The sequence below is a fragment of the Carassius gibelio genome, chromosome B23 (genome assembly GCF_023724105.1).
Source record: "Carassius gibelio isolate Cgi1373 ecotype wild population from Czech Republic chromosome B23, carGib1.2-hapl.c, whole genome shotgun sequence".
Taxonomy (NCBI): domain Eukaryota; kingdom Metazoa; phylum Chordata; class Actinopteri; order Cypriniformes; family Cyprinidae; genus Carassius; species Carassius gibelio.
In genome coordinates, this window is record NC_068418.1 from 25,501,341 (window position 1) to 25,515,863 (window position 14,523).

Here is a 14,523-nt window from a genome sequence, read left to right on the forward strand (position 1 = left end):
AGGAGTAAATTTCATGAATTGTCAGCACTTCAGAATAAAGCAGCACTTTGTGAAGCTTGATAAATACAGAGCCTGATTCTCAGACACGTCTCATAATGTTATTGTAGATTTATGGTTTTCTCTTCATCAGAGTAAACCTGAGAGAGGAATCGACGCATGCAGCGCTAAAAAAACACATTATTCGATGCAAATCATTAGGCAAATGACTCACTTATTCCATTACACACACACACACACACACACTTGTTTAAAAAAAAATATGCTAAGAATCATCTATATATATATATATATATATATAGATAGATATATAGATAGATATATATATATAGATATATATATAGATGATCCTTAGCATATTATTTTTTTTAAATAAGTGTGTAACAAAAAGCAGTTAAACACATGCTGAACATACAAATAAGCAGAATATATAAGAAATATATGCGAATAAATGATTGAATGCAACAGTTTTCATGAACAAAACTTTAACACCTCCTTGAAAAATGTATTCACTGAATAATTTTTTTTTTTTGATGTTTTACAAGAAATACTATTTCAGTCATTGTTCATTTATTCATATATATTTAACATTCATGGTTACCAAAAATGGCCAAAAGTTTGATAAAACAGAATTTAATATCACAATTACTGTAAAAAGATATTAATGAACAAATTATACAAAAACTTAGATCCACTTTATGCAAATATGTTTTTACTAATAAATCTTACTTAAAAAAACTAATTAATGATCAAATATTTAAAATCAGCTGATCAATTGTTTGAATAAATTTTTTATATTATAAAATGTTTATTAAATATTAAATATAATGTTAATTGTTATTATGTTATTATATTGAATTTATTAAATAGAAAGTAATTAATATAAAAAATTACTATTACTGTTTTATTAAATGAACATCTCTTCTGACTCTCCTACAAAGCGTTTTTATCATAATAACATATATCCCATAATTCCCACCGAGATTCCCAGAGAAAACCCTGCTCTATCAGGAATCCCTATGATCCCAACATTCCCAGAGGCATCACATTCCCGAAATAAATCCGCCCCCAAAAACACGATTATATTAATTTATTCACCTGACTGACGACATCCACAATCATTGATTCTCAGAAAAGCTTTGTTTGCTCAAGTCTGATTCACTGATTGACAGGTGGGCGGGGCTTAGTGGCGTGACTGGGTGTGGTGGGCGGAGTTTGTGTGTGTTTCTCTCCCTTTTCATCATTTATAACAACAAACATGCGCATGCTCAGGACTGCTTTCATTTGTGTGTTTGATTTCAAGCGGTTTGCATCATACAGCTCTCCTCTCTCTCTCTCTGTTCTCCATCACAGACACGCTCCAGACTAAACACAGCTACCTCCACCTGATTCACATCACAAACACACACCTGCACACACTCATTTATCATGCTGAACAGCTCACAGCTTCTACATTTAAAAAAATAAAATAAAAGATTCGGAAAGTTTGAAGGAGATCCCATATTCACTTATATCATTTTATTCCTACCAAAGTATTACAGTTATCAAACATGTAAACAAATATGTGATCCCTTATGGTTGGTATGGATTAAAAAAATAAAAATAAAAAAAATAATAATAATATTATATATATATATATATATATATATATATATATATATATATATATAAACAAGAATTAAGACATTTATAATAAACACATCTAAAAATAATATTGTCAATAAATATTATTAATTATTATAGAAACAAATTATATACTTAAATACACATGAAATGTATTATAATTAAAAATTAATAGATTTTGTTTTACATATATTTCATATATTTATTCATACATATAGTGCATATCATATTTTATTATAATATATAGTTGTTAAAAGGTGTAATGTATAATTGTAAATAATCAATTGAAAACACTTGAAGAAAGAATAACTATTATAGATAGCAGCTGTTAAGTCAGAATATCATAAATACATAAAAATGACTAATTAATGTATTTTTTTATATTTTTTTCATTTGATCCTTTGGCTCGTATTATGGGACAGAGATGGTAATAGATACTATGCTAATCTGATCCATAATCTAGTATTTAATAATTACTATATACATTACTGTGAAAGCGGTAATAAACGGGTAATACTGATATAACAACGCAATAACTAAATAAATAAATAGATAAATAAATAAATAATTAAATAACTTAAACATGAGTGTGTTTACAAACGCCTGAGATTGACAGCTGATATTAAGCAGACGTCATCAGCGATGACGACATCAGACACATCATCAACAATATGATCAATAACGACGAAAAACAACACATCTGCGCGTTATTTGACCAGCTTCGTCAGGATCCACGGACACTTCAGAAATAACAACATGAATAATGAATAATGAATTACGTGAATAATCGCCAGCAGCACAGAAAGTGCTGAACATCAGGCAAAATAAACGCCGAAATTATCATATCTAGTCTTTAAAAAAGCTCTCCGTTGCCATCTGATATAACGACTAGTATCATAACGCGCGGAAGAAAATAAAACAAGTGGAGAAATGTCGACCCACCTTCGCGATTTTGTCGAAATGTAGACAGAATTCAGCACTTTTCGCAGCTCTCCGTCGCCATGTTTGGGTCAGAACTGCGCATGCGCAGACGCACAGCAGCGTCGCGTGCTGCTTCTCGCTCAGACGCACACGTTTGTTTTTCTACATCCATAAAACATAATACTCTATTTATTAAAATGAATTGAATTGTAAACACGGTTTACATTAAGCTTATTATAATTATTTAATTAGCAATTAATTAATTGGTTATAACCAGTTATAACGCAAGCAAATTTTAGATATCAAGCAGATGTTTTTATTGTTTTAATACATGCGCCAGTGTAGTTTATAACTAGACTGCTAACAATATATGTTCTAAGGACGTTTTGCTTTTGTTCCCATTTACGTGTGCCGAGTTAAACCGTTAAGAACGCGTATCTTTTTTTTTGCAAACGTTAAGGGAACATTACATTTTATGATTTTGTAAACATTAAAATAGCTTACCTTTTGAACGTTATTTGGACAAATAATAGCGTTCTAGATAAATCTAGACGAACTAAAACGTTTCAGAAATAAAACGTTGCATAAATGATGTATAAATGTTTTTGTGCTGACGTTGTGAGAATGCCGTTGAAGACCAGATCACTCTGAACGAACGTTCTATTAGTGTCACGTGCGTTCCTGGTTTTGAGAGAACTTTCAGAACGTTAGTAGAACGTTTCTTGTTAGTTTGGTGTTACAAACGCACAATGACGTTTGAATTTTTATTTGGGGCACAGAAATCACAAAAAAATTCTAATATAGGTTACATATAACACAGTTTAAAAAAGAAAAAAGTAAAAAAACAAAACAAACAACAACAACAAAAACATACATTTGTGTGTTTGTGTCCTAGACTTTACAGTATTCATGCAATTAATTTGTTTGTCTACCATGCATGTTAGTATGATTTCATGTGTGTTTTCCTCAGCAGTGCTTGTGTTTGGCCTCTGTTGTTCCTCACATGTAGGTGGCTGACCGGCTGTCTAGCGGTGAGTTTTTATAGCTGTGCTGTGGGTGTATCTCTTTGACATTAGAAGGTGAGGTAGATTAATACACGAGCTACATCTCCGGGCTTCATCGGGTGGATGTGATTGATGTAAAAAACTTAGAAACAATAACCTACTTGTTGGCTTTAAGAGACACTGGGGCTGTGAAGGACAAGATGCCGATTGCCATTATTCAAAAGCAAATAATCATCCTGACCTTCACATTGATTTAAATTCATCTAATCCATAATCCAAGTCTAGATTGGATTTAAAATAGCATCATATTCAAAGGATTGAAATGAAAGCAGAATAAAACTCTTTTAAAATCTAATATCACTCAAATGTGATATTTTACTTTATTACTGTGTGTACATATGTGACTATTTTTTTTTTTGTTGTTGTTGCAAAAAGTTTTTTTTTTATAAAGTATTTGATCTATCCATCCATATTTCCATCTATCCATCGTCTGACATCTCAATAATCGCTCTTCTTCATTTGTCCACCAGGTGGTGGGAGTGATTTGATACATGATACAAATACATGAACAGGTGAATACACTGAATTCATTAGGCCTAACAATATATTCAGCGTTTTGTCAGTGTCATACTATATATTTATATTATTGATTATAATCCGAAATGTTTCTTAAGCAGCAAATCAGCATATTACAATGATTTAAGTAGGCTAATGATGTTGAAAATTCAGTGGCATCACAACAGTAAATTGCATTTGAATACATATTCACATAAGATTTCACAATATTACTATTTTTATTGTGTTTTTGATCAAATAAATGCAGCCTTGGTGAGACTTTTTTTTCTTGAAAACATAAAAATATAAAAAATGAAATGATTATTCTGAACCAAACTTTACATTTACATTTATTCATTTAGCAGACGCTTTTATCCAAGACGATAAAAACAGAAGAAATCAAAAACAACAAAATAGCAATGACACACAAGTGCTATTATGTCTCAATGCTTAACACAGTACACGTAGCATGGGCTTTTAAATAATATAATAAATAAAAAGAAAACAGGTAGAACAGAAAAAAAATAGAGCAATCTAGCGTTAGAGGTCTTTTTTATAATTGCATAATAAATGAAAAGAAAATAGAATAAAAAAAGTTTACTCTCACACAAGTATATTTTCATAGAAAATTGTTATTTTAAATTTTAATTATATTTCACAGTATTACAGGTTTTACTCTTTTTATTCAAATAAATGCAGCCTTGGTGAGACCCCCCCCAATTATTAAATAATTAATTTTTTACATTAATTATTCCAAACCAAATTCTTTATTAATTATGCCACCACATAGATGAGTTCTATTTTAAAATATATCAAAATATAAAACAATTATTTTAAACTGTAGGTTAATAATATTTCATGATATTGCAACTGTTAATGTATTTTTGATCAAATAAATTCAGCACTGAAAAGACTTCTAATATTACAATGAATTGTAATAAAATGTTATGTCTATATGTCTATGTTATGTCTTTTTAAAATATATTTATACATATATTTCAGTTTACAAATTCACTGAAATGTGAAAAGTATATACTACATAAATCATTATTTTGCACTACATATATTATATTATGCTAGATAAAGGTATGTATAGTGATACTAATAAAAAGCACATAAATTATTAATTTAACTTATTTTTCCCCATTTTTATTTTATTAATTTCATTATAAAGTTATTTTTAATCATTTAGCTTATTGAGATTTTTTGAGGGTGCCCTGTAGAAGGATTTATCCAAATGCATTTCTTTATTTAGCCAAAATGAAATAAATTTAAATCACAAATAATAATTATTATTATACATTTTTTACGGTAAATATTTTTAAATAAGTGTATACATATATTTCTTATAATGATATTGCAACTGTTACGTATTTTTGATCAAATAAATTCAGCACCGAAGAGACTTCTAATATTACAAATATATGAATTGCAATAAAGTGTTATTTACATTTACATTTAATCATTTAGCAGACGCTTTTATCCAAAGCGACTTACAAATGAGAACAATAGAAGCAGTCAGGTCAACAAGAGAACAACAACAGAATACAAGTGCCATGACAAGTCTCAGTTAGTCTAGTATAGAACGCATAGCCAGGTGTATATAATGTTATTTTTGTTTTTTTTTAATTAAATGAAAAAGACAAGAAGAGGAAAAGTACTGGTGTTAGAAGGTTAAGTGCAGGCGAAAAAGATGAGTCTTTAGAAGTGTTATGGTATTACTTGTTATTGATGTCACTTTTATTAAATATATATATATATATATATATATATATATATATATATATATATATATGTATGTATGTATATATATGTATGTATATATATATATTCGCATTTATATAATATATAAATGTGTCATGCTACAGTGTTTCTCTTTTATGATGTTACTGTGTGCCACGCCCATATCGAGCTACCGGTCTTCTGATTGGGTTATATCCCAGAAAGGGGCGTGTCTACCATAACGTCAATCACTGGATTCGGCTCCAATGACGCCAGTCTGAGAACTGTTGCTGCTGTCGCGGTGCGCGGAGAACCGGAGACACACATCGGCGCGTTTGTTTGGGGATGTGCGTGATTGAACGCGTCCAGAACACCGGAGCGCGTGAGTGAGTATTCGGCTCATTTTCTGACGCGTGCGTGATTTGTCCGCAGCGCTCCGACACGCTGTTATACTGCGGTGTTGTGGTATTCGTGTGGTATAATTACAGTGTGTCAGGCGCTTGAGCTCCGTGTTTCTATGTGCGTGTGACTCCCACGCAGCGCGGATCTGCTTTGCTGCGACGCCAAAGCACAGAAACGCACGCAGACACCGAGATGCGTTCATGTGCGTGACTGAGTCTGTCATATTTAGTCATAAATGAACAGTTAGAGGCATCACCAGCTCAGTCTAAATCTGCTGTCGCATTACTTAATAACACTGATCAGGGATTGTTGCGTGGTGATTCTGCAATTAATGCTGCTTAAAACACTCACAGGACAATTCTATTTGTTTACTAACAATGTCCAGTGAACATATGGACCACAAGAGCAGAGGCATATATGTAGAAATAGCCAATAATACATTGTGTGGATCAAGATGATCGATTTTTCTTTTATGCCAAAAATCATTGGGATGTCATGTAAACATAATGTCCGATGAAGATATTTTGTACTGTAAATATATCAAAACATCAACAGTGATGCCATAGAAATGTAAAAACAGATGTTCAAAGACAAATTTCGTTTCTCTGACGCATAACAGTAACACATTTACAGTAGCTTTGAAATCTAACTGTAAAAGTTTATTGTAATTTTAACTTGGACTGTAAAGATGCTGCGGTAAAAATCTGTCAACATTAATATACCTGCTTTATTAATTTACTTAATATGCTGTAAAACTATAACCAGACATTTAATGTAGTTTTACAGTAAAATACTGTTAAATGTACAGTTTTTGGAAAAGAAAAAGAAAAATAGTAAATCGACGTTCCCAGAATCCCCTGTGTGACACATTTGGTGCTTTTTCGTTTAAATCATTTTGTTTCTTCATAATTATGTTTCTTTTTGTGTTTATACATTTGTTTCTTTTTTGTTTTGAATTACTGTCTTTGTTACAAAACAGATTTTTAGTACTTTGTTATATTAAAGTTTTATCAGTTAATGAGATGTATATATATTTGCAAAACTGTACATTTAAGTTAAAATCGTAAAATGTAAAATATTGCTACTATATTTTTAAGCAGTTTTTTTAGCCACAGCTGCCTTTTTTACTGTAAAATTGCATTATTTATTTATGAGGCTACATTGTAATGCTATGTTGCCAGACTGGTGTTTTGTGTGTTTTTTATTTTTAATTTGTAGATGAAAAGCATCTCTCAAACAGTAAAACTTGACGATCTTGAAAAGACCTTGGGAAGATTGGGTTGCATTATCAGGGAAGGCATGACCCTGACAAAATAAAAAGGAAAGTTTTACAGTATTTGTTTGTTTTTCTCGTGCATGATAGGGATTCTAAAGGGTAAACACCATAACGTTGCTATTAAATGACTGTCCTTCCTCTGATTCTGACAAGTGAATGGGTGTTTTGCCCCTGATGAAGTTGTCTGAGGTCGGTCATGTTTTACAGCTTTTACAGTTCAGCTTTGGAGGTCATTAAGACCCGGTCTGGGCTGTGCTTGTGTTGAAGTGGACGGAAGTCATTGATTATCTTCAGCTCTTAGAGAAGAATCCTATTATTGTCTCTTACTGGTGCATTATGCTGCAGGGTTTTACTTCAAAACAACCTCTTATCTGAATGAAGTGTGTCATTTTATTTGGATGCTAAATACTACTTGTATGCTATCTTAAAGGGATAGTTCACCCAAAAAGAAAATGTGTTGAAAATGTCCTCACCTTCAGATCATCTGAGATGTAGATGAGTTTGTTTCTTCATCAGATTTGGAGAAATGTAGCATTGCATCACTTGCTCACCTATGGATGTGAATGGGTGCCGTCAGAATGAAAGCTGATAAAAACATCACAATAATCCACAAGTTATCCACACATCACTTTAGTCCATCAGTTAATGTTGTGGAAAGCCAAAATCAGAGTTTTTTTTAACTTTAAACCATTGTTTACGGCTAAAATAGGAGTCCATTATCCGTAATGTTGCTTCCTCCAGTGAAGAAGTGATCTGGTCTGAATCAGGAGAGAAATCAAGCCAAAACAGCTCTTAGTTAAAAAAGTTTTAATGCTGGATTCGTTTAATCTTTTGTCTTCTCCAGATGTTCACTGATGGACTGAGTGATGTGGATTATTGAGATGTTTTTATTAACAGATTGGACTCTCATTCTGCCGGCACCCATTCACTGCAGAGCATCCATTGCTGAGCTACATTTCTCCAAATCTGATGAAGAAAGAAGCTCATCTACATCTCGGATGACCTGATTGACTTGACCAGTTACTGAAATGACGCAGTCCAGCCGTAAAATACAGTATCTTATTGTAGTTACTAAGTAAAATAAAGTCTGATCTGAGAAGACACACTTTCACACACATAAATAAAGAAATGTAGTGTCCGTTACAATGCATCGTCTTTTCAGGACAAAGGAGCAGAAATGCAGATGATTTCAGAAGTCCGTTTATAGCTGTTTTCCCCTCGTCCTCCTTCCGTGTCCTCGTTCTGTGCGTCTGAAGCCAGAAACACACGGTGGGTTTAGACACGTGTCTGCAGGTGCCGTCCAGTCAGGTTCGTTTGTTTCTAGCATTTGACGCAGTAACAGGCGGCTGGATGTCCAAACGTCTCACTCAGATCTCCTTTGAGCCCCGTTTTGATGTCCGCTCATAAACCTCATCCCATTCTTATCCAAATCTGTTGCAGATTCACGGCCGAAAGCGAAACGGCCTTATTTTCTTCAGCCGGAGCGTTTGCTGGTCTGCTATTTCTGACATTTATAGGCCGACGGCTGTATTTTTAGCTCTTTTCATAGAGGTTTGATTGAATTAGTCCGAGTTCAGAGCTAATACGCAGTAAAAATCAGACTGCGTTGGCATTTTATTGTGTGTTTGTTTGAGACGGGATGACCTCTCAGCCGCGGCATCGTCTCTCGGAGAGATTCATCAAGGGTCATGACACACAAATACATTTCTTGAACCAATTTTGGCTGTGAAAATAAATACATCAGTCCTTGAGAACTTATTGAATATACTTTATTAAATGGATAATATTCATATTCATTTTTTGGTCAGCAGTTGTGTCCAAATATATATGGATCTGACCGCACGTATGTATTTATTTCATCATTTGTCTTTTTATCAGAAATGGCAGATATTTCATATTTTGGCAATATTTATTTATTTGTATCCATATCACCAGATGTTTCATATTTTGGGCAGTATTTATTTATTTATTTTATTCTAGATTGTCAGATTATTTTTCGCCAATATTTTATTTTATTTTTAATGTGCTTAGGCAGATATTTCATCTTGTTGGCTGAAATTATGTATTTATTTGTGTCATTAATTAAACATTTTTAATTTAATTGGTGCTGTTGGCAGATTTTTCTATTTTTTTTCAACATTGGTAAACATTTGATATTCAAAACTCTTTATAATTCAGCTAAATCTAAGTAAAAATGAATAAATTGACCTCTGATCTGGGTGGAAGTGTGATCTTGATCATTCATCGCTGGTTTGTTTTGTGTTGTGGTCTGAAGTGATGACACGCAGTGACTCTATGCCAGCGGAAACACACACTCGCACGCAGACGAACATAAAGACATCCATCTGTTTGTGAGGAGTGCAGTGAAACACCACATGGACGTCTGAATGAAACGAGACGCTCCAGGAAATAATCTATTGGCCAAAATAATGATTGTATTCTAACAGGTTGCCAGAACGGTGTATAGTCTTCCATGGTTTGGACAAACAGGTCATCCAGCCCTCCATTAAAACAGACTAACCTCTACCACGCAAAGCCTTTCTGAAGCAACTCTGCTGGTTTGCAGATGATGTCATTATAAACGATATTAGAGATACACAATGAATTCACTCCATATTGTGTACTGGGGTTAAATGTGGTTTTCACTTATTCATTTATTTATTTAATATAAGTAATAATAAAAATAATTTAATAATTTAATTGACAGCAATATTTATTCATTTAATTATTTTTAATTAGTATTGGTAGATATTTGATATTTTTGGTAACATTATTATTTTGTATCGATATTGGCAAATATTTGATATTTTTGGTATTATTATTTTGTATCAATATTGGCAAATATTTGATATTTTTGGTATTATTATTTTGTATCGATATTGGCAAATATTTGATATTTTTGGTATTATTATTATTTTGTATCGATATTGGCAAATATTTGATATTTTTGGTATTATTATTTTGTATCGATATTGTCAAATATTTGATATTTCAGGTAATATTCATACATTGTTTTTTTTAATCATTGGCAGATATTTTATATTTTGATCAATACTAACTCACCAACTTATTTATTTGTTTTTTTGTTTATTTTCTCAGATACTTTGGTATTTCTGGCAATATTTCATTCATTCATTCCATATTGACAAATGTTTCCTGCAGTATTTATTTATTAGTTTATTTTGTAATCATATTTGCAAAGGTTTTTGGGAATATGTATTTATTTTTTAATTGAAATTGCTAAATATTTGATATTATTTGGCAATTTCTAATTGCTATTGGCAGATACTGGTTATTTATGGCGATATTTATTTATCCGTGTTGGCAGATAATTGATATTTTAATCGATATTGGCCAATTTTTTTATATTTTAGGGAATATTTATTTATTAATTCATTTATATTGGGTTTTGGTAGATATTTCATATTTTGGGGCGATATTTATTTATTTAATCTGTACTTGCTGATATTTTATATCTTGGGGCGAAATTTATGAATCAATTTATTTAATTGGTACTGGCAGATATTTAATATTTTGGGGCGATATTTATGAATTAATGTATTTAATTGGTTCTGGCAGATATTTCATATTTGTGACAGTACCCCCCCCCCCTTTCTTTTTTAATTGATATTGTCAAACATTAGATATTTCTGGCATTATTTATTTCTGGTATATTTGAATCATTATCCTCAGATATTTAATATTTCTGCCAATATTTAATTTATTTAATTTGTATCTGTAGATATTTGATATTTCCAGCAATATTTATCAATTAACTTATAATTTTTTTAATCAATACTGCCACTTATTTTATATTTTCAATCCATTTTTAATTGGTATCGGTATTGGTATTTAAATTGGAACATTTATCAGTTTTTCATACTGTACGATATAATGTAGTTAAGTTCACTCAATGTGAATCCATATGTAGAGCACTAGCTTGCTGTCCAGTGAAGATGTGCTGATGAAGGCAGGCGTTAGTGGTGTATTTGTTTGGTCTGGACTCAGATCCTCAGTGTTTCTGTCTGCTGGACACATCGAGTCTCCTTCAGCTCAGCGTGTCTCTTAAAGGCCGCTGAATATTCTTCTGTGGTGCACTATTTATAGCTGCATCCTAATTATCTGTGACCCACCCGCGCTCACACACTGATCAAACACAACACACTGCCGCTGTGTGAGATCGAGATCCAGCGCTTTGTTTCGTTTCGGAGAGCGTTTGGTGGAAGCGGTAAACACCCATCTAGAAGACCCTAGCAACCACATAGCAACTCGCTAGAAATCATCTGGTCAAGAAGGATTTTAAGCAGCAGATGCTGGTTTTCTGGCAGCTCTGTACAGATGTTTGCCAAGAGTTGAAGAGATGTCATAAAGTATAACACGATAAAAATACACTATATACTCTCTCCATATCGATTACGGCGTGATATATAATGCTGTTCGTTCATTCGTCTAATTATTGTATCTGTATTGACAGATTTTTCATATATCCAGCTTTATTTATTTATCTTTTTGTTTGTTAGTTAGTATTGGCAGATATTTTGATATTCCTGGCCAAAAAACATCCATCCATTCTTCCATCCATCCATACATTTAATTTATGCACTTAGCAGACGCTTTTATCCAAAGCGACTTATATTGCATTCAGGCTAACAATTTTCTCGTAACATGTATTTTCTGGGATTCGAACCCCCAACCTTGCGCTTGTTAACGCAAAGCTCTACCACTTGAGCTATCCATCCATCCATCCATGCATCCATCCATTCTTCCATTTATCCATGCATTCCATCCATTTATCCGTCCATTCATCCATCAAGCCATTCTTCCATTTATCCGTCCATCCATCCATCCATTCTTCCATTTATCCATCCATCCATCCATCCATTTGTCCGTCCATTCATCCATCAAGCCATTCTTCCATTTATCCATCCATCCATCCATTTGTCCGTCCATTCATCCATCAAGCCATTCTTCCATTTATCCGTCCATCCATCCATCCATTCTTCCATTTATCCGTCCATCCATTCATCCATGCATCCATCCATTCTTCCATTTATCCATGCATTCCATCCATTTATCCGTCCATTCATCCATCAAGCCATTCTTCCATTTATCCATCCATCCATCCATCCATTCTTCCATTTATCCATCCATCCATCCATCCATCCATTTGTCCGTCCATTCATCCATCAAGCCATTCTTCCATTTATCCATCCATCCATCCATTTGTCCGTCCATTCATCCATCAAGCCATTCTTCCATTTATCCGTCCATCCATCCATCCATTCTTCCATTTATCCGTCCATCCATTCATCCATGCATCCATCCATTCTTCCATTTATCCATGCATTCCATCCATTTATCCGTCCATTCATCCATCAAGCCATTCTTCCATTTATCCATCCATCCATCCATTTGTCCGTCCATTCATCCATCAAGCCATTCTTCCATTCATCCATCCATCCATACATCCATCCATACATCCACCATTCTTCTATATATCCATTCAGCCATCCATCCTTCCATTTTTCCGCTATTCTTCCATTCTTCCATTTATCCATTTATCCATTTATCCATCCGTCCATCCATCCATCCATTCTTCCATTCGTCCATCCATCCATTCTTTCATCCATCCGTCCATCCATCCATCCATCGATCCATCCATCCATTCTTCCATCCGTCCATCCATCCATCCATCCATACATCCATCCATTCTTCCATTCATTCTTCCATCCATCCATTCGTATTGTCAAATGATATCAAATATTTAATATATTTCCAGCTTTGTTTGTTTGTTTGTTTATTGTTATTGACAGATATTTGATATGTCTTGCAATATAGGCTTATTCATTGAAATTGCCAGCTACTGAATATTTAATAGGCAAATTAATTTATCTTAATTGGTATTCGCAGATTGATTGTTTGATTGATTGATCTGTATTGTATTGATGTGTATGATATGTATTTTTATATTTAATTGTCAGATATTTTACTTTTTCATCTAATTTTTTCTTTATTTAATTCATTTCTAATCAGTCTTGGCAGATATTTTGATATTTGCGGCAATATATAAATATATACATGTACCTATTTATTTATTGCATTGGTAGATATACACAGTGATGCACTAGAGACCACTCAGAACCCTGCTATGTGAACATCTGTATCATGAGACTCGTGTGTTTCCTCAGGTGCAGGTGTGTGTGACGGACATCATCATGCTCAAAGGCTCTCGGTGATCCACTCCTTCCCATGATTCCTCACCAGGCCGCCCCATGCCAGCCCGTAACCATGACGACCGCTCGCCCCCGCTCGCCCCTCCGTCGCCCGGCGGCCGTTTGACTGGATGAGGAACCCGGCCTCCAGTGATGTGATGCACAGGTTCGAGGTTCTTGGGATTGTGGGGGAAGGTGAGTACCACACCAGACTGAGACACTAGGCTAGAAGAAAGAAATGATGTGGAAAACACAGGATAAAGGAACACTTCATGCATCACAAATGCTTTTTATGGCCTTGTTTCTTAATGGGGTCGCATAATGAAAAATGTGAACTTTTCTTGATCTTTGGAAATAAACGTTTGATGTGTCGCGAGAACTTGCTGTAACCTTCAGGACTCGGGGGGGGGGGGGGGGGGGAGCACTTTCATTGAGACTGAGCTGCATTGCATCGTTTATGATGTCAGATGTCATGACTGTTTTGGTTTTAATGCCATCTTTATGTGAGTTTTATCTGAAATAGAGGACTGAAGATTGAATTTAAAATTGAATTCACACTCATTTTCTCTGAATCTGTGCGTCGGTTTCATCAGATCACAGTCTCAGGAGCCTGATTTGGGTCATTATTTTATTCTGACAAACTGTGCATTTACTAAATTTGACTTAATATCCGGGCATGGAAGAAAACTCAAAATTTGCAGTGTCAGTGTGCGTTCAAGTGGAAATTTGTGTATGGAGAGGAAAATAGTTTTGCATGTCTATATTTATCTTACATTGTGTACCTCAGTGAGTAGTTCTTCCTGAAAAGCAC

General features: G+C 33.6%; 2 protein-coding genes across 6 annotated transcripts in view; one reads left to right on the forward strand and one right to left on the reverse strand.

The window, feature by feature from the left end:
- LOC128011764 (polycomb protein SCMH1-like) overlaps positions 1–2,638 on the reverse strand; it is a 28,816-nt gene extending 26,178 nt beyond the window's left edge. The window contains exon 1 of the mRNA XM_052594470.1: positions 2,563–2,638. The gene's annotated coding sequence lies outside the window, so the exon portion shown is untranslated. The remainder of the gene's footprint in view (positions 1–2,562) is intronic.
- A 3,424-nt stretch (positions 2,639–6,062) lies between these two features.
- The window catches only part of LOC128012060 (cyclin-dependent kinase-like 5), a 49,387-nt gene continuing 40,926 nt past the window's right edge, over positions 6,063–14,523 (forward strand). For 2 of the 5 annotated variants that reach the window (XM_052594982.1, XM_052594981.1), the window contains exons 1-2: positions 6,083–6,208; positions 13,689–13,907. In XM_052594982.1, coding sequence (XP_052450942.1) covers positions 13,844–13,907 — 64 coding nt within the window. In that variant the 5' untranslated portion in view covers positions 6,083–6,208; positions 13,689–13,843. Of the gene's footprint in view, positions 6,209–13,688; positions 13,908–14,523 lie in introns of all 5 variants that reach the window. The other 3 variants (XM_052594978.1, XM_052594979.1, XM_052594980.1) reach the window with 3 other exon arrangements.